Source organism: Hippoglossus hippoglossus, chromosome 10 (genome assembly GCF_009819705.1).
Source record: "Hippoglossus hippoglossus isolate fHipHip1 chromosome 10, fHipHip1.pri, whole genome shotgun sequence".
Lineage (NCBI taxonomy): Eukaryota > Metazoa > Chordata > Actinopteri > Pleuronectiformes > Pleuronectidae > Hippoglossus > Hippoglossus hippoglossus.
This window is the reverse complement of record NC_047160.1, coordinates 196,601-217,876: the sequence shown is the minus strand read 5'-3', so window position 1 is coordinate 217,876 and position 21,276 is coordinate 196,601. Positions and strand designations below refer to the sequence as shown.

Below are 21,276 nucleotides of genomic sequence, written 5' to 3'. Positions count from 1 at the left end.
ATGTAAAACATAACATTTCCTGTTACAGCTAGAGGGCGCGATGCCTATTATTGAATATTATCATATGGAGCTGTTCAGGGCAGGACTTTGTTGTACATATGTGGTTTCAGACACATTAAACAATATACATGGAAGATATGAGCACTTATTGCCGGATCCGGCCCGCCAGGGGGTCCAGGTCGGCCTGCCGGATGACTTTGCTAAGTGTGAAAATTACAGAAAGACATAAATTGCATTTCTATAAAAGTAGCTGCTATTCCTAATCAGTCCACTGGGGGTCGCACTGTATCAGTAAGAGCATGCCATAGACTGTAAAACAAGTAAAGAGTAAGAGTAGTGATTTATACTGAGAACCAGAACTAAACAGCAGATGGCATCAACCCGCCTTTTTTAATGCGTCCTGTCTTTTGCTGTCAAAAGCGTGACACCCTCACCCCCAAATGTCTCTGTCAAAAAAGAGAAAAGTGGACACAGAGTGCAGAGTTTTCCAAGAAAAATGGACCACATCCTATTTTTTTTACAAAGGTAACTGGAAAACCTGTGTGTTTGTTGTGTTCGCAGCAAGTTTCTGTGCTCAAAGAATATAATATTCGGCGCCCCTATGAGACTCACCATGGCAAAAAATATGACTGCTTGCAAGGACAACTGAGAAAAGAGAAGATAAATGACCTGCTAGCAAGTCTAAAGAAACAACAGTCCGTTTTTACCCGGAGCCGAGAGATAAGTGATGCAGCAGTGAAAGCTAGCTACCTTATTGCTAACGAAATAGCATCAGCCTCAAAGCCATACTGTGAGGGTGAGTTCGTGAAAACATGCATGCTGAAGGCTGCAGAAATCGTGTGCCCCAAGAAGCGACAGGCTTTTGCCAACATAAGCCTAACGAGGAATACTGTGACGGATAGGATTGCAGATCTTTCAGCAGATTTGGATAGCCAAAAGAAGCATAAAGTCAAGTCATTTGTAGCATTTTCAGTTGCAATCGATGAGAGCACTGACATTACAGATGTTGCTCAACTGGCCATATTCATTCGTGGTGTTAATGAGACTTTGGCAGTCACCGAGGAGTTCCTTGAGTTGCACGGCGCAGCGTCATTCTGAAGTCTATCTGATGATAGCCTGGCTGAATAGGTGTCTATGTCCATCCATGGCATCTAAAGTTACACTTGTCACTTTTTCTGTTTTTCATATTATTCAAGTAATAAACAAATATCGGTATTGGCTATCGGCTAGATAGTTGTTTTAAATATCGGTATCGGTATCGGCCAAGAATTTCCATATCGGTGCATCCCTAGTCTTTATGTTTCTAGTTTATTGTAGAAAGACCTTAAAATAGGGTTTATCATCCAAAAACCTTCACCAATGATTTAAACATAGAGAAATATTCTCGTTATGTATGTATTATTATGCTATGATTTTACTGGTCTGGCCCACTTGAGATCAAAGTGGGCAGTATGTGGCCCCTTAACTAAAATGAGTTTGACACCCCTGCTCTAGACAAAAGTAAAGGGGTAGGAAGACCCTTGTTGAAAATTTCAAGGGGGCACTATTGAGCCATTTTTGGATGTTGATGTGAACATTAAAATATGTAAATGTTCACCAGACCTGATGAGCCTGCATAATTTGGTGAGTCTTTTAGCATGTGCAGTGATTTTCAAACCATTTCCTGTTTGTTGGCGTTCCGTCGAAGGGCACACCATCCTCTTTCAACGTAGAGGCTTATTTTTTTATTTTTTTTATTTTTCCAAATATGGCTTCACCTATTCACCTATTTTTAGGTGGATCAAATGAAAGAGCTAGGTGTAGCATTTCAAACTATAAAACATGGTACTTCCTGTCACAGCTAGGGGGCGCTGTGACTATTAAAGTATATTGGCATATAGAACTCTTCAGGGTGTGTTCATTATCACACATTTACAGTTTGACAGTTATTGGAGAAAAAACAAGGAGGTTACAGCTACTTGAAGGCTCTTGATGAGTCATTGAGATTCGCCGCCATGCCAAGGACACGCCCCCTAAAGAAAACTCACGAGTTTGTTTCTATGGCATCACCAACTCCTTTAGGCTCTTCTGACCGAATTTCACATGAATCGGGTCAACAGGCTAGCTGCAGGACATTTAAATGTGAAACATGACATTTCCTGTTACAGGTAGGGGCGCTATGACTATTATTGAATATTATCATAGTGACTGTTCAGGGAGGGACCTTTGTTGTACATATGTGGTTTGAGGCAGATTGGACTATATACATGGAAGTTATAAGCAATAATTGTTTTCTTGCGAATCATGGAAATTCGCCGCCTCGTCACGGCCATGCCTCATGACGAAAACTCATAGATTATATAACTTTTAATCAGTATGACCCTAACATAACATAAACCAAATGTGATGTTGAAAGTATAACTTAGGAAGCCCCTCATTGAAAATTTGTAAGGGGCGCTATTGAGCCATTTTTGGACGCATGTTCCCAATCACAAACCCAAAAAGGCATTTCTTTTGTCAGAAGAAAAATGAAAATATAAACTTTAGCGAAAAGAATAGGTCCTTGCACTAACGACCTAATAATGTAAATAAGATTTAACATGTTAACTGGCCTGTCCTGCTGGATTTTAGTACTGCCTTTGATACCATAGATAACAACATTCTGTTACAAAGACTGTAACATGTGGGCGAAAGTAAATTAATAGGAAGACCCTCATTGCAAATCTGTAGGGGGCGCTATCGAGCCAACTTCTGTACGCACGTTCCCGAGCATATTAAAATATGTACATTTTCACCAGACCTGACCCACCTGCATAATTTAGTGAGTTTTTGAGTATGTTAGGGCCCCCAAAAAGGCACTTTAATATGCAGAGTTGTAGGAAACATAAAAATCCTAGCCAAAACAATAGGTCCTTGTACTGTTGTGCTCGGGACCTAATAATGTAAACAAGATTTAACATGTTAACTGGCCTGTCCTGCTGGATCCTAGTATCGCATTTGATACCATAGATCACAACATTCTGTTACAAAGAATGGAACAACATGTAGGGATTAAAGGAACAGTTCTAGGCTGGTTTAAGTCGTACTTATCAGATAGATTTCAATTTGTTAATGTTAACAATGACTCCATGCACACAGAAGTTATTCATGGAGTTCCATAAGGTTCTGTACTTGGATTGATACTTTTCACTTTGTACATGCTTCCTTTAGGCAACATCATCAGAAAGCACCACATACACTTCCATTGTTATGCAGATTATATTTGAGGCCTGATGGAGCTAATCACTTAGTTCAACTTCAGGAATGTCTCAAGAAGATTAAGGCCTGGATAACTTTTTACTTCTAAATTCAGAAAAAACTGAGGTAATTGTACTTGGCCCTAAACACATCAGAGGAATGTTGTCTTACCACATAGTTACCTTAGATGGTATTAGCTTGGCCCCCAGCTCTACTGGGAGGAACCTTTGAGTTATGTTTGACCAGGACAGGTCTTTTGACCAACATATAAAACAAGTCTATAGGACAGTCTTCTTCCACCTGCATAACATTGGGACAATTAGAAACCTCCTGTTTCAGCAGGATGCTGGGAAATTAGTCCATGCATTTGTTACCTCTTGACTGGATTATTGTAATTCTTTATTATCAGGATGTCCCGGTAAGTCTGTAAGAGTGCTGACAGGAACAAGAAGGAGTGATAATTTTACTCTGTTATACTGTCTTAGCTTCTCTGCATTGGCTCCCTGTAAAAATCTGAATATAATTCAAGATCCTTCTCCTTACATTCAAAGCCCTTAACAATCAAGCCACTTGATATATCGAAGAGCTCATAGCACAGTATTGTTTCAATAGATCGCTCCCAAAATACAGCCCATATTCACAAATCACAATTTGTCTCATAGGGCTTTCACAAGATGTGACATCCTCTGCCCTTAACCCTCAACAAAAGTAAGGAGACAGGGGAAAAAGAATGTACAAACCTCAGAGAGAGCCCATGTGAGGGATTCCTCTCCCAGGATGGACAGAAGTGCAATAGATGCAAACTTATGATCATGTGTTTAGTTATTAATCGATGGGGTTGAATCATGAATCCGGATCTCTCCGGTCATTTTAACACTGAGTCCTGCTGTTCACGTCACGTCTCGTGTTGTACTGAGCACAAAGTGTTGATGAGTCATTTTTCATGATGTTTAAATGCAGTCTCATAAACTCTGGAGCGAATCAAACAATCACTACGTAAACTTCATCCTATTAACTGATTAGTGTTTATTAGTTAAAGTGAGAGCAGGTCAGTAGGAGAGTGGATGAGGACACAGGAAACTCCAGCACGATACAAACCAACTGCAGCTTCTGCTCTGATTATGAAGCAGCGGCACTGATCATTGATCAGATGTGGACCAGAGAGAAACTCTGTATTTTCACTGTTTCCACTGATTAAAAAAAGTAATGTGAATGTGAGCGACGTTCACTTTCGCTCGTCATAGGATGTAAACTGATTTGTTCAGTTCATTGTTCATTAAACGCGTTCATACACAACTTCCCCTTTCTCTCCTGTCCCCTTTTTGCCACCCACCTCTCCTCTCTTCCCCGAATTTTGTCCGCTCAACCCAACCAGTTGGGGCAGATGCCCTCCCACATTGAGTCTGGTTCTGCTAATGGTTTCTCTCTCTCCACATATGCCTAAGTGCTTGCTCACTGTGGAAACTATTGGTGTGGCAAACAACATTGCTACCGGGGTCTCCCATCAGCATCCAGAGACAAATCACTCAGGTTTTGACATGATTTATTTGTTTAACAGGCGCAAACATAAATTGAAATGAAACAAAAATTGTCCAGCAGTTTTTGCTAGCGTCGTGGCAGCTCAGCTCTGTTCAGTCTCTTCTCTTTCATGTGTTTTTCCTCCTCTGGCAGCTTTCTCTGCTGCCTTTTAATCCAGGGAGAGTAATTGGCCAACTAGACTCAGCTGTGCCAATTAACTCTCCCTGGTTCAGCTGGAGGTGACGTGCTGACGTGCTACGGTAAGCGTATTGCATCCAGCATTCAACACTATTGACCATCAATTTTATTACAGAGACTAGAACAGTTGATTGGCATTAAAGGAACCGCCCTAAACTGGTTTAAATCTTCTTTTTCCAATTTGTGCAAATTAATGATGAATCAGAGGTTCTAATACTTGGCCCTAAACACGGCTAGATGACATTGCCCTTGCTTCCACTGAAACAATCAGGAACATGGGAGTGATCTTCGATCCCGATTTGTCCTTTAATTTTCAATTAAAACTAATTTCTCGGACTGCCTTCTTCCACTTGCGTAACATCTAAAAAATCAGATATGTCCTATCTCAAAAAGATACAGAAAAATGGGTCCACGCCTTTGTTACATCCAGACTTGATTATTGTAATTCCTTATTATCAGGCTCAGTCCTGTTTTGTTTCACTTCGTACCATTTGGATACACCAGTATGTGCTGCCTGGTTTTTCTGTTGTTAGTATGTAAGTATGGTCCTCCAGTTAGCGTAATTTCAGTAAGGGCTAGGCAATACGGAAAAAAATAGTTATCACGATTATTTTTTCAAATCAGTGCCACTGCACTGGGGCGTATTAGTCTGCAGGTGAAGAAGTGACTCTACTCCTCTTATGTTTTCTAATCACTCAATCTTAGAACTGAACTTTATAAAAAACCTGCTGAATTCTTATTTATGTTCCTGGATAAAATGGGGGTCGCTTCTTCTGCAACAACACTAACACTGCATTGAGTCATAATCTGCGGGAGGAACTTCTCTTCTGTCTGCAGGAGTGTGAGTGAGTGCTTGTCTCTGTCCCTCTTCACATGCATAACGTTACGTCCCGTTTTGAGTAGCAGGTTTAAACATGTGTCGTAAGCGTCAGTGCTCTACATGTCCTAATAACTTCTGATCTGTGATGGTGTTTATTGGTAAAGTGTAAAGTTAGCGCTGGTCAGAGGAGGAGTGAGGAGGAATCAGTCTGTGACAGAGACTCTGACACATACAGGACGACTGGACATTTAGGCCCCCCTTGGCCCTACCCCTACCCCTTGTTTTCGCTAGCGTGCTCGCAACCTTTTTTTTAAAGGTTGTTGTGAAAAAAGTGACCATAATACATTGAAATGATATTAAATTAAGATATTACAATCATTATCGTAATTTTTTAATCCTTATTAATGGAGAAAATACTACATTTGTGGGTCTCTCTCCCAGCTTGCCGGTGACTCGCAAGGCATTCTGGGTACCCCTCGGTTTGAAGTGAGGGTCTGAAAAATCTCCGTTTGGAGGGGTATAGAGCCCTACCTCTCGGCCCTACCCCGCATACCCCTACACGTGAACGTGTAAAACGAAGGGGTAGGGCCAAGGGGTGAAATGGGATTGGGCCTTAATGTCCATCTGTCCTGATCCTAAAGCAGCGGTGGTTATAATTATTCAGTGGTGGAAACCGCTAAAACAGTGAACGTAGCAGAAAACATGAATTGATTATGTTCTGTCACTGCATCAATGCAAGGTCGTCCTCCTCTATGCAGGAGTCCAAACATTAGCACCTCTGCTGCTGCTCCTACACTCTGCGCTGTTTGCGTCAACCTAACCTGACGTGACTGTAACTCTCTTTATTCCAGCCACATGATTGTTTTCGGCACAGCGCTATTCTCATTATCATTGGCTGTTCCTGTTGTCCGTCAAAACATGGATGGAATGAGTTCTATCGACTATGTCTTAAATTTCTATCGAGGAAAAGTCATATCAGGATAATTATCATTTTATTGCCCAACCCTAATTTCAGTTAGCAAACTTACAACAAATTCGTAATAAAAACCTCCTTGTTCAGGAGGGCATAGTTTTTCTTGGTCTGATGAATTCATGCTGCTGCTTCAATATACAAATGCTAAATGCAATCTTGGGTTAGTTTGTCCGTTCCAGGCTACTGTAGAAACATGGCATTTCAACATGGCGATGTCAATGGAAACGCAACCCGCTCCCAATGTAAATATGTATGGCTAATTCTAAGATAACACAAACAATATGGGTTTCAATTTAGGATGGTTACCTACTTACTATATCATAGTTATGATGCCCCATTTTTGCATAAAGATCCTTATCATTTCTACACAGTGCTCTTTTAAGACTGTGGGTGAGACTTTCCCTGTTTGTTATCTGTGTGTGCGCATGTCTATCTATAGTTATGAGGGCGAATTTTGGTTTAATACCATCATTGTGACGACATTTTGATGTTGTGAGGACATTTTGGCTGGTTCTCAAAAATTCAATGGGCTGTTTGAGGGTTAAGACTTGGTTTTAGGGTTAGAATTAGGTTTAGGGTAAGGGTTAGTGTGAGGCATTTAATTGTGATGGTTAATGTTAGGGTAAGGGGCTAGGGAATGGATTATGTCAATGAGTGTCCTCACAAGTATAGAGAGACGTGCATGTGTTTGTGTGTGTGTGTGCGCCTGTCTATCTATAGGTATGAGGGCCGATTTTGGTTCAATACCATTGTGAGAAAATGTTTACGTTGTGTGGACATTTTGGCTACTCCTTACAAATTCAGTAAGGCTGTTAGAAGGTTAAGACTTGGTTTAGGGGTTAGGGTTAGAATTAGGTTTAGGTTTGGGTATAAGTTAGGGTTTGGCATTTACCTCTGACGGTTAAGGTTAGGGTGGGGGGCTAGGGAATGCATTATCTCAATGAGTGTCCTCGCAACTATAGAGAGACATGCATTTTGTGTGTGTGTGTTTTATGCATGCCTATGTGATGCAGTCCCCTCTGTTACTATGCCCTAAGAAAAAAAAACATCCCGGCCAATGATATTTTGATGCCTGCCTTCTGATAATGTGATGATGTGTGGAGCACATTCTCTTTTTGAAGAGATTACTGGCTGGAGACATGCACAAATAAACACATTTGTTTAATTTGGGAAATGCTCAGTTATTGAAAGATAGACTGCCGTGTATGTGTTCAGGATCAGTGAAGGAACAGAGTGGCTCAAATTTGTGGGTTTTTTTTGACATTTTTGAACATAAATTAAGCTATACCAGTCTTTGGATACTCAGACTATATTCAATTTGTGTTATCCATGTTGTCTTTTGTCAGGCCGTCACTGTGATGTTCATCAAATGACTGGAAACTACATGTGGGATGCAGCCTCTGAGAAGGAGTTTCTGATTGGGACCAATTCTGACAGCCAGCTGCCGCTTTGGTGGGATGGATCAGAGCCATTATGGGTCACCCTGCAGAAGCTTGGAAAGAATGTTTTCATGTACTACTGGCCTGGTGAGCATATGCATAGTCAATCAGAACATTCAAATCTTTCTGCCTATCTGTCTATCTGTACACAAAGGCAAACCGACTGACTATTGATATGTCTTTACAGACAGTATTTCAGCTGTCGTCTGTCTGATGTGTCTGTCACAGAGCAGATGCATTGTAAACATAACCCAAAATATATATTTATTTTTCAAATCTGTCTTTTTCTAACATATATAAATAGAATGGATTGTGTATTGGTTTATGAGTTACCCACACTTACGCTTAATACTGAACCTGAATACATTCTTTACAGACACAGACGGTAGAGCAGTTGAGCTGCTACTGCTCTGCCAACATGCTGCTGTGTCCTATGTACACATTATGTTATCTCCCTCTGAGGGTTCATCACTCCTGACCTCTGGTTTCACACACCCAGAGAGATGTTATGTGTGCCCTGCTTTGTTAGTCTTGTGTTTCAAATACAGCATTTAGTGGAAGAAAACAACATGTTTGAAAGATATTTGAAGGAGATGCACAAACAGGGCTGGACTGGGACAAAATATTGGCCCTTGTATTTTCGGCTTGCAGGTATAGTTCACCCAGAAATGAAAATTCACTCATTAGCTACTCACCACTATGCCGATGGAGGGGTGAGTAAAGTGTTTGAGTCCACAAAACACTTTAGGAGTCTCCGGGGTAAACAGTGTTGCAGCAGAATCCAATACAATTGAAGAAATTAGTGACCAAAGCTTCAGATGTACTAAAACATAACATGCTCCCTACGGCTCGTGTGGTGTCATCCAAGTGTCCGTAAGCCCCGACATTCATATTTCACTCGAAACAATGTCATTTCCACATTGTTTTAAGACAAAAAGTCTGCCATTACGAGCCAATATCTGCTGCCACAACAATCACTGTCCACCACCACTATCCACGATCAGCTGCCACCACGATCATCTTCCACAATCCACCATCACAATCTCTGATTCCCAATCTACCATCATGATCTATGGTCCATGATCACAATCTACGATCCACCATCACCATTCATGGTGTGGCCGCAGCAGCCATCCTGGATCTGCAAACAGTAAAGCACAAGGACTCCGGGGAAGAAGTCAAGTCAGTAATATGTATTGATGTATTAATGTGATAAAGAAGGAGAAGAGGAAAGATAACCCTCCCCCGAGGCTTATAGCAGTTGTGTTTTTTTCTCGAGTAAGCAGAACTACGAAAATGTAAAAATGCCACCGAATATAAAGATGAAACCTACTGTTGGCCTGCAGACTATTGCAGCTTTATTAAGTTTCATTTTTGTGCTAAAAATTTACTTAATTTGTAGACTCTGTTATGGTGATGAGAATGTTTTGTTTGTTAAATGTTTTATTTTTTTTGGTGCTACAGACACCATTTTGTTTTCATTTGAATTTTGATTATTTATTTTGGTGCTATTTATGTTGCTACAATAATCCTATTTTATTTGAATTTTGTATGTTGTACTGCCGAGGTGACAGTTGTTTTCTAATAAACTATTGAGATTAAGAATTTTATTTCAGATACAAAGTGAACATACATGAATATATCCATTAATTATAACCATATCATACCATACCATACCAACATCAAACAGGGGACCCACTCAAATTGCCATCTGTGGGTCCCAGGGACTCACTACATTAAAAACCTATCCACATTACTGCTATAGAAGCATTACTAAGAGCAGTTTGAGGAAAGACCTGAACCAACTCTAACGATAAGCTTTATCAAAAAGGAAGGTTTTAAGCTTACTCCTAAACGTAGAGAGGGTGTCTGCCTCCCGAACCGAAACTGGAAGATGATTCCACAGGAGAGGAGCTTGATAGCTGAGGCTCTGGCTCCTACTCTACTTTTAGAGACTTTAGGGACAAGTTAGCCTGAATTCAGGGAGCGCAGTGCTCTAGTGGGGTGATGTGGTACTATGAGCTCTTTAAAGGAATAGTTCACAGAAAAATCTAAATTCACTCAATATCTACTCACTGCTATCCCGATGGAGGGGTGGGTGAAATGTTTGGGTCCACAAAACACTTTTGGAGTCTCAGGGGTAAACAGTGTTGCAGCCATATCCAATACAATTGAAGTAACTGCTGATAAATTTTTCAAACATAACAAAACAACATAAATAAAACATAAAATGCCTCCATACTGCTCGTGTGGTGTCATCCAAGTGTCCAGAAGCTCCGGCAATCAAATTTGACTCAAAACAGGGTAATTTACACCATGTTTTAGCTTACATGTCCCTTGGGGTTTGGGGTGTTTTTACGTGTTTCCTCGACACTGGTTTTGGTGGACTGTGTGCGTCTAGGGATGCACAACTGTTGAGGCTAGTTATATGTTTTTTACTATTTTTCGGACTATTTAAAACAACTTTAGGAGAACCTTTCAGCCATGGCTCCATTGTTTATACTCGGAAACAGCTGATAGCACTGTGCAACACAAGGATATTCCACGAGGAAAGACCAGAGATCCCCCCAGAGATAAGAAGGAGGAGGGGATTCAGCGCTGGAACAAAGTTCAGGGAGAAGAAAACGGTATAAACCGTGTATTCCTTCTGTGATTATGGGGAACGTGAGATCTCTGCCCAATAATATGGAAGAGCTAACGGCGCTAACCAGGCTGCAGAGGGAGTACCCGGAATGTAGCATCATGTGCTTTACAGAGACCTGGCTGAATGAACTCACTCAGGACTCGCTCCTCTCCCTGTGTGGTTTTCAACTACTGAGGGCAGACAGGAGATCAAAGGAGAGTGGTAAGAGGAAGGGTAGGGGAATAGAGATGTTTGTGAACAAGAGAGGTTAAAGAGCAGCGCTGCACAAGAGAAAACGATCTGCTAGCTGTTAGCATTCGGCCATATTACCTCCCACGGGAGTTCTCGCACGCCATCGCGATAACTGTCTACATCCCCCAGTCGGTCAATGCTGCAGCTGCCTCAGGCTCCTACACACTGTAGTGTCACAGCTGCAGACATCGCACCCCCTCCTCCTCATCTCTGGAGATTTCAACCATGCTTCCCTGTCTTCCCCTCTTCCCACCTTCACCCAGTATGTTAAATGCCACACCAGGGACAATAAAACATTGAACTTAATCTATGCAAACGCCAAGGATGCATACAACTCCTCCCCCCTCCCCATTGGGCCGCTGTCATCACAACCTGGTTCGTCTGCTCCCTGCCTACATCCCTATGGTGAATAAACAAGAGGTATGTGACGAAATGGTCTGAGGAGATAGCAAGGCCCTGAGGGACTGTTTTGAGACCACAAATTGGGAAGTGCTATGTTGGCCACACAGGGAGGACATTGACAGCTTAGCCCACTGCACAACGGACTACATAAACTTCTGCGTGGAGAACACTGTGCCTACCCAGAGGGTACAGTGCTTCTCCAACAACAAACCCTGGGTGACCCCAGCACTAAAGGCCCTGCTGAAAGAGAAGAAGCGTTTTTTTAGGGAAGGGAATAAAGACGAACTGAAGAGGGTACAGAGGTAGCTAAGAAAGGAGATAAGGAAGGGCAAGGATGACTACAGGAGGAAGTTGGAGGAACTTTGTCCACTGGTGTAAACTGAATCACTTTACATCATCACCACCAAGACAAAGGAGATGTTGATATACTTTCACAGTAAGTCTCCCCAGACCTCGCAGGTGAACATCCAGAATGTGGATATACAGATACCTTGGTGTTCACCTTAAAGGGGACATAGCATGCAAATTCCACTTTGTTAGTGCTTCTACAGGTTAATGTGGGTATCTGGCATGTCTACCAACCCAAAAACTCTGGGAAAAAAACACTTGCACGTTTTGTTATGGTTCCTCTAAGTCAGAAACGTCATGCTTGAGTGACTCGATTGAGCTTCCTGGGTTTTGTGTCGTAACAAGGCACTGGAAGTCTCCCTACATGGTCTTGGCCCACCCCCCACCTCATCCCCCCCGTCCCCCCACACTCGTTACGCCGGGTTTACACCGGACGCAGCGAGGCTGTGAGGCAGTGCAGCGCCGTTCCCAAGCGCGCAGCCGGGCTGTTCACACGGGACGAGCATTTCTCCGCGCTGGTCAGCCCGCGATTCACTCATGTGGCATTTGTCTGGATCGTTGGGACTGGGAGGCTGCAGCAGTTGCTCGGGCGCGACCGCTCGCTCTCCCATGCGTGAGCTGGAATTTGTGTCAGCGCCAGACAGCCAGCAGTGTGGAAGACTTCCGCAGTGTTCAGCACTACTGTAACACTGGCACAAAGACACCGAGCCCCCCACTCGTTACGCCGGGTTTACACCGGACGTGGAAGCGCTGCTCATTAGCATTTAAAGGAACAGGCACTCAAAACAGGTCACTCTGTGGAGGGCTGTTTTATACAGGGTAAAAAGGGTGCTGTTTTAAATGATCCTTGTGGTATTTTGACCAAAGTATGTTACAGACATTTCATTAAGACCCCAAGGAACCATATCAACTTGTGGTAAAATGGGCATGCTATGTCCCCTTTAACAACAAACTGGACTGGTCCACAAACACAGACATCCTGTACAAGAGGGGCCAGAGACGTTTCCATCTCCTGAGGAGACTAAGGTCCTTCGGAGTGTGCAGGACACTATTAAGGACTTTTTCTGACTGTGGTGGCTTCTGCAGTGTTCTACGCCATTTTCTGCTGGGGGTGTGGATGCACTGAGAAGGACAGCAAAAGACAAAAAAAATGGTTAGGAGAGCCAGCTCGGTCTTGGACTGCCCTCTGGATTCCACTGAGGAGGTGGGTGAGAGGAGAATGCTAGCAAAGCTGAATTATATCATGGACAACACCTCTCACCTTGAGGTGTCATGTAGGGGCTTAGCAGCTCTTTCAGCAGCAGACTGCTCCACCCACAAAACAAGAAGGAACAATTCCGCAAGTACTTCATTCAAACTGCTCTGAGACTGTACAACACCATCTGGAATGTAAAATAAATGCTGCTCTGGTCATGTTACTTACACTATTTGCACTATTTTTAAGAAAAAAGCTACTTTTTGCACATTGGTTTTATTTTATGTACAAACATTTTTACTTGCCACGTACAATCATCCTGTGTGTACATAATGTACACTACCGTTCAAAAGATTGGGGTCACTTAGAAATTTCCTTGTTTTTCAAAGAAAAGCACTGTTTTTTTCAATGAAGATAACATTAAATTAATCAGAAATACACTCTATACATTGTTAATGTGGTAAATGACTATTCTAGGTGGAAACGTCTGGTTTTTAATGAAATATCTACATAGGTGTATAGAGGCCCATTTCTAGCAACTATCACTCCAGTGTTCTAATGGTACATTGTGTTTGCTAATCGCCTTAGAAGACTAATGGATGATTAGAAAACCCTTGAAAACCCTTGTGCAATTATGTTAGCACAGCTGAAAACTGTTTTGCTGGTGAGAGAAGCTATAAAACTGGCCTTCCTTTGAGCTAGTTGAGTATCTGGAGCATCACATTTGAGGGTTCGATTATACTCTCAAAATGGCCAGAAAAAGAGAACTTTCATGTGAAACTCGCCAGTCTATTCTTGTTCTTAGAAATGAAGGCTATTCCATGCGAGAAATTGCGAAGAAACTGAAAATGTCCTACAACGGTGTGTACTACTCCCTTCAGAGAACAGCACAAACGGGCTCTAACCAGAGTAGAAAGAGAAGTGGGAGGCCTCGGTGCACAACTCAGCAAGAAGACAAGTATATTAGAGTCTCTAGTTTGAGAAATAGACGCCTCACAGGTCCTCAACTGGCAGCTTCTTTAAATGGTACCCGCAAAACGCCAGTGTCAACGTCTACAGTGAAGAGGCGACTCCGGGATGCTGGCCTTGTAGACAGAGTGGCAAAGAAAAAGCCATATCTGAGACTGGCCAATAAAAAGAAAAGATTGATATGGGCAAAAGAACACAGACATTGGACAGAGGAAGATTGGAACAAAGTGTTATGGACAGATGAATCAAAGTTTGAGGTGTTTGGATCACACAGAAGAACATTTGTGAGACGCAGAACAGATGAAAAGATGCTGGAAGAGTGCCTGATGCCATCTGTCAAGCATGGTGGAGGTAATGTGATGGTCTGGGGCTGCTTTGGTGCTGGTAAAGTGGGAGATTTGTACAAGGTAAAAGGGATTTTAAATAAGGAAGGCTATCACTCCATTTTGCAACGCCATGCCATACCCTGTGGACAGCGCTTGATTGGAGCCAATTTCCTCCTACAACAGGACAATGACCCAAAGCACACCTCCAAATTATGCAAGAACTGTTTAGGGAAGAAGCAGGCAGCTGGTATGCTGTCTGTAATGGAGTGGCCAGCGCAGTCACCAGATCTCAACCCCATTGAGCTGTTGTGGGAGCAGCTTGACCGTATGGTACGCAAGAAGTGCCCATCAAGCCAATCCAACTTGTGGGAGGTGCTTCAGGAAGCGTGGGGTGAAATTTCTACAGATTACCTCAACAAATTAACAGCTAGAATGCCAAAGGTCTGCAATGCTGTAATTGCTGCAAATGGAGCATTCTTTGACGAAAGCAAAGTTTGAAGAACAAAATTAATATTTCAAATAAAAATCATTATTTCTAACCTTGTCAATGTCTTGACTATATTTTCTATTCATTTTGCAACTCATTTGATAAATAATAGTGTGAGTTTTCATGGAAAACACGAAATTGTCTGGGTGACCCCAAACTTTTGAACGGTAGTGTACATACTCAGCCTTTTGTTATTTAACTTTAAATTCTTTATTTTTATTCTATTGTCCTTTTTATATTTGTTTTTTCTTTCGTCTTCCTCATTCTGACCTGCCTGCTGCTGTAAAAAGTGAAGGTGTTTAGGGTGGTTCCTTGAATGCCAATTAACTGTCAATTAACTGTTCAAGTCTCTGTAGTAAGATGTGATGATTGATAGTGTTGAATGCTGCACTAAGATCTAACAGGACGAGGACAAAGATAAACCCTTGATCTGAAGCTATGAGAAGGTCATTTATGACTTACCTCAAGGCTGTCTCTGTGCTGTGATGAGCTGTAAACCCTGACTAAAAGTCTTCATACAGACAGTCACACAGCTGATTGGCTTAAACTTCCTCAAGGATTCTAGACAGGATGGGGAGGTTGGATATCAGTCTGCAGTTGACTAAAACCTCTGGGTCCAGAATGTTTCTTTGACAAAGATTTTAATAGTGATGAGCGATTACAACATTATCTGTATCTGTATCAGTATCTGATCAACCACCTAAATTATCGGTATCCGAACTCGGAAGTGGGCGGCGCTTAAACCAGAAGTATGCGGGGCCCAACAGAAAGTTGGTATTTTAAGCCTGACATGGATATGGGTTGATCAGAAGTTGCTATATTTATTGTTTATTAGAAAACAATTTACAGAACAGCCTTAGAATTAAGCTTCAGATCAAGAGTAAGAGAACTATTCAGAACAAGTTTTTATAAACTTCAGTGAATAAACCTCAGTGAATCAATGCAGTATTAAGAAGTATTTATTTTTTTCATTAAAAAAAATTACATTTAAACAGTGATGTTTGTGTGTGTGACTGATCACAGGGCCTTTTTTACTACCTGTTGTATTTTTTTGGGGGGGGGTGCTGTATTTTTTATTTCTACACAAAGTAAAACACAACGTTAATTATGTGGTGTGGGTGTGTGTTTGAGTGAGAGAGAGAGAGAGAGAGAGAGAGAGGAGCGCTTGCTTCGTGTGCGTCTAGCCAGGCATGGCACACTCTGACTCGGCCAGTGGAGCTCATGCAAGTCGCCTGGCTCTCACTCAGTCACTTGGCTTGTGGAGAGGAGCGCTTGTTCCGTGTGCGCCTAGCCGGGCTTGGCACACTCTGACTCGGCCACTGGAGCTCGTGCGAGTCGCCTGGCTCTCACTCAGTCACTTGGCTTGTGAAGAGGAGCTGTGGCTCCATGTGCTTCTAGCCGGGCTGGGTGCACTCTGACTCGGCCAGTGGAGCCCCTGCATGTCGCCTGTCTCTCACTCACTCACTCGGCTGGTGGAGAGGAGCGCTCACTCCGTGTGCGTCTAGCCGGACTGGGTGCACTCTGACTCGGCCAGTGGACGCTGAGAAAAATGATCATGATAACAATGTTACACATTAGTATCCCTGTTGACAGAGTGGCTGTGACAACAACATGATTGTGTTGTGTGGCGCTGCTGGCGCAGCAGCAGTGAACTTTCTGTAGGCTCTGTGTAGGCGAAGAGCTCTGTGTGTGGCTGGCCTATCAAGGAATGATGTGGACACAGCTATCTTATCGTGCTCGTGAAACTACATTATCCGTACCGAAGATAGTCGTTTCATCCGAGTATTCGGCTCCACCCTAGATTTTAATTACCGCTAGCTTAAAGTACTGTGATATCTGATAACAATATTGAATTCTGTAAAGTACTATTCTATAAGTAATTTTGTTGGAATGGGATCTAATATAAGGGGTTGTGGGTTTAGATAATGAGATAATGAGATAATTGAGGTCAGCTGATCAAGGTTGAGCTGAGAGAAGCTGTCTAAATAAATACAAGGATTCTCAGTTGCTCCTGAGATTTCTGTGCTTGATGATATATGTGGATCAATTGAGGGAAGGAGATGGTGGATTTAATTTGCCTAGTGCTGTTTAATCACTACTCTTGTAATAAAGGACAACAGATAGCCAAGGGATCAAATTGGCTGGTTGGAATCTTGTAGATGATGTGCAAAGTAGTCTATTGGTAGGTCTGGGTTCTGAGCTCATAAAATATTGTAATAGATTGGCAGTGCAAATGAAGGCCGAGCATTGACCACTGATCATCTGATCGCCCTGCACTTTCCAGAGCTGAGAACTATCAAATCTGGCTGCTGTGGTAGGTGTGGCCTCTGATCCAGATTCTAGTTGGACAAAGAGCTGTTACCTCCACTCTCTTCATCTCAGCTATGTATGCAGCAGCCTGCTCTGGTGATTTGGCTAGCCTTCTCTCAGTGGATTTGGCAGAACTAAGTTGAGCACAGAATTGAAGCATGGTGTGAAGACGCAATAGTGGGGTTGCATAATGGTTGGTACCTTCAATGTCCGGTCTCACCATCTCACTGTATTCAGAACTGATCAGTAAAACTGTATGAGCTTGTTCTGTCTTACATAAAGGTGGAGTTACTTCATCACAGGAAGCAGCGCGTGAGGCTGGGCAAGCTTGTCTCTGAGCCCCGGACCATCAGCACTGGAGCCCCACAAGGTTGTGTGCTCTCCCCTCTACTCTTCTCCCTCTACACCAACAACTGCATCTCCAGCCACCACTCTGTCAAACTCCTGAAGTTTGCAGACGACACAACCCTAATTGGATTAATCTCCAATGGGGACGAGGCCGCCTACAGAGAGGAAGTTGACAGCCTGGCTTCCTGGTGCAGCCAGAACTTCCTGGAGCTGAACGCTTCGAAAACTGTAGAGATGATAGCAGACTTCAGGAGGAGCCCAGCCCAAACCGCCCCCCTCACCATGTGCGACTCCCCAGTTAAAACAGTGGAGTCTTTCAGATTCCTGGGGACTATAATTGCACAGGACCTGAGGTGGGCTGAGAACATCACCACCATCACCAAGAAGGCCCAGCAGAGGATGTTCTTCCTGCGGCAACTGAAGAAATTCAACATGCCGCAGAAAGTGATGGTCGAGTTCTACACGGCCATCATTGAGTCCATCCTCACTGCATCAATCACCGTCTGGTTCGCTGCCTCCACTGCCAAGGACAAGGGCAGACTGCAGCGGATCATTCGGTCATCGGCTGTGACCTGCCGGCTCTCCTACACCTGTTCCACTCCAGGACCAGGAAGAGAGCAGGCAAGATCATCGCTGATCCTTCCCATCCCGGCCACCACCTATTCCAGAGACTCCCATCTGGAAAAAGGTTCCGGGCCATCAAGACCAAAACCTCGCGCCACCTGAACAGTTTTTTCCCCATGGCAGTGGGGCTCACAAACAAGCCCCCTGCATCACACTGACTCTGCCCCCCCGCACATAACTTATAACTTATATATTGTTGGCACTATCCGGAACCAATCACTGCACCTTAGCACCGCACGTGCCTATTGTTTTTTCTGTATATATTGTTGTTTTATGTCCGATTTGTTGTTATGTCCAAAGGCACCAACCACACCAAGGCAATTTCCTGTATGTGTAAATATACTTGGCAATAAAAAGAATTCTGATTCTGATTCTGATTCATGATGTTGACAAGATAGGAGTGTTCAGCTAGTCTAAGTTCTTTGGCAATTAACGCCTCCTTAAACTGATGGACTCTGTGTGGCGGGGATGCAGGAGACAGCATGAATGACACAGTTGCCCTGTTCTTAAAGGGAAGCTCTAAGGTTCTCCATCATGCAGCAAGAATGGTCCGTTTTGAACTGTTGTCCAAGATAGCTTATGACTCCAAAGTAAATGGTAAATGGTTTTATTCTATGAGGGGCAAAGGACACTTCGGCATGCAGATTGGGAAGACTGGGGATCGAACTGCCGACCTTCAGGTTGGAGGACGAACACTCTACCCCTCAGCCACAGCCACCCCAAAGTGCTATCTCTATTATGGAATAGGAAGGTGCTGACTTTAAACAGCACATTCCATCCTCCCGGTTGTCGATCTACATACAGGACTTCCTCTGCAATGTTCAGGAGACCGAAACCTGGTTATGGGGTTTGAGTTTGACCACTATCTGCTTTCTCTTGAGCCCTGCTGTTAATATTGTGAAGAAGAAAAAAGTGACTAGTACTGAAGGTCTGACAGGAGCCGTAGGTGCAGTTTCAGAGGTGTAGAGAGGTGAGTAGTAATTATAAAGATTTTTCAAATGGTGGCTTCATCACTGGTTTCAGATATCTACTGATTAGTTGGTTTCAGATGTGTACTGATTGTCTTGTTGGCTTAGTCTGAAAAGCTCAAACTTTCTCAGCCCTCTCCCCATACTCATAGTTACCATGTCTAGTCCTTATATCTCAAATTCACAAGGGCCTTTGACCTCCAGGCATCAAAATCTAATCAGTTCCTCTTTGAGTCCAAGTGAAAGTTGAAAGCCACCTTGACCTTTGGCTACAAAAATAAAATCTGAGTTGAAGTGAATGTTTGTGCCAAATCTGAAAGAATTCCCTCAAGGCTTTCCAGTGATATCACAATCACAAGGCAAAAAATGTGCTCTGTGAGGCCACCGTGACCTTAACCTTTGACCATCAAAATCTGAATATTTATACCAAATTTGAAGAAATTCTCTCAAAGCAATCTTGAGATATCATGTTCACAAGAATGAGACAGACGGACAGATGGACTGACCACCCAAAAGCATAACATTTGAATTGTGTTTTCAATGTGCAATGCAATTATTTCTGTTTCATTAGCAAGGGGTCCTTCATATTTTCACTGAATATAAACTTTTCAATGACTTTTCAAGGACCCAACTTTCACACTATAATCATTTTTATGTTCACTTCACCCAAAACAATAGATTGACCTTTATTACAGGAATAGCGTCACAAAGTTTGGCTATCGCTTTATGCCAGGGAAAACGGAATTAATGTGAACTGCTTGGCTTTGCACACTGAAAGCACAATTTTAGAAAAAAATGTTGAGCTCCAAAATATATTCTTAAACAATTACAGACATGTCATTTACATGACAGCAATAAGAAACGAAGTATTATGATTCTTCTTTTAGACACCTCTGACTTCTCTGTAGACTACTCAAGATGCTGACTCAAATGTTTAAAATCAATATATTATTCTAATAAATAGGGCTGCTTCACTCCCTAGACACCACAGATATGAAACTGCGTAGTCAGTTAATACTTTCTCCAGAATTAGAAAATACATTTACTTGTTTAGGAACTAGCAAACCAATAGACTAAATGATCTGTAGTGTTTTAAATTGTGACCTCAGGAGATCAGACTTCAGAATATGAGAATACATCATGCACAGTTGTTGACACTTGGCAGGGAGGTTTTCAATGGATGGCAAGGTGAAAGTGAAGGAGCACAACAAAATCATGCATTGCCATATGTCATCGTAATTTCATGATTATGGACAGAAGATTATACACAGTGGAAACTCTGTATTCGTTAAAATAGACTTACAAAAAGAGCATATTTCAAGTTCATAAAACAAGTTTACAGTTAAATGCAGGTAGTTTCCATGAGGGATCAGTTATTATTTTGCCACTGCAGATCTTCGTGCTACCTTATGCAATGTAAATTACCCAAAAATCTAATGATATATAAATCATGTAATTAACATTAATTCTGTGTGTGTGTGTGTGTGTGTGCGTGCGTGCGTGCGTGCGTGCGTGCATGCATTTGTTGGTTGTGTGCATGTCTTTAGGCTGCGAGGTAGAGATCCTGGGTGTTCGCCCATCTCTCTGCGAAGAATACGTCTACAACCCATCGGAGAAAAACCTCACAGACTCAATAGTGAATGCTCTCACTGTCCTGAGGTACCAACACAATGACGAGCCCCTTTCATGTACTCTGCAATGTCCTTTCATCCAATATTTAGCCTGTATGTCAGAGCTTTCAAGTTTAAATGTGACAGTGAAAGTAACAACACAAATATCTAAATGTTAATAATAAAACTATGGTGAGCTGAGTAGTTCTGTTCCAGACGTAAATCAAGTTCCCTAGTGTTAACTTGCAAAATGTTAAGTACACAGGCAGGCAGACAGATAGATGAGGCAAACTAAAGCCAAAAGGATTTTACTTTGAATGTTGGTACAGTTGTCATAGGTTTCAAAGACAAAGTGGCACAGAGGAGCAACATCCCATCTCGTATAACATCCCATTCATTTTTTGTTCATTGTGTTACATTTCAATCAATCAAATCAATCATAGGGCTTAACAAGGTGGAACATCCCCTGTCCTTAACCGTCAACAAGAGTAAGGAAAAACTACCAACAAACAAAACCCTATTAAAAGGGGAAAAAACGTAGAAACATCAGAGAGAGACACATGTCAGGAATCCATCTCCCAGGACAGACAGAAGTGCAATAGATGCCGCTTGTAGCTGAAAACATCAGCAAAAGTACAATATTTACAACA

General features: G+C 42.5%; 1 protein-coding gene across 2 annotated transcripts in view; it reads left to right on the top strand.

Moving 5' to 3' along the window:
• enpp6 (ectonucleotide pyrophosphatase/phosphodiesterase 6) overlaps positions 1-21,276 on the top strand; it is a 63,101-nt gene that overhangs the window by 16,998 nt on the left and 24,827 nt on the right. For both annotated transcript variants that reach the window (XM_034599060.1, XM_034599059.1), the window contains exons 2-3: positions 8,072-8,251; positions 20,564-20,675. In XM_034599060.1, coding sequence (XP_034454951.1) covers positions 8,072-8,251; positions 20,564-20,675 — 292 coding nt within the window. The remainder of the gene's footprint in view (positions 1-8,071; positions 8,252-20,563; positions 20,676-21,276) is intronic.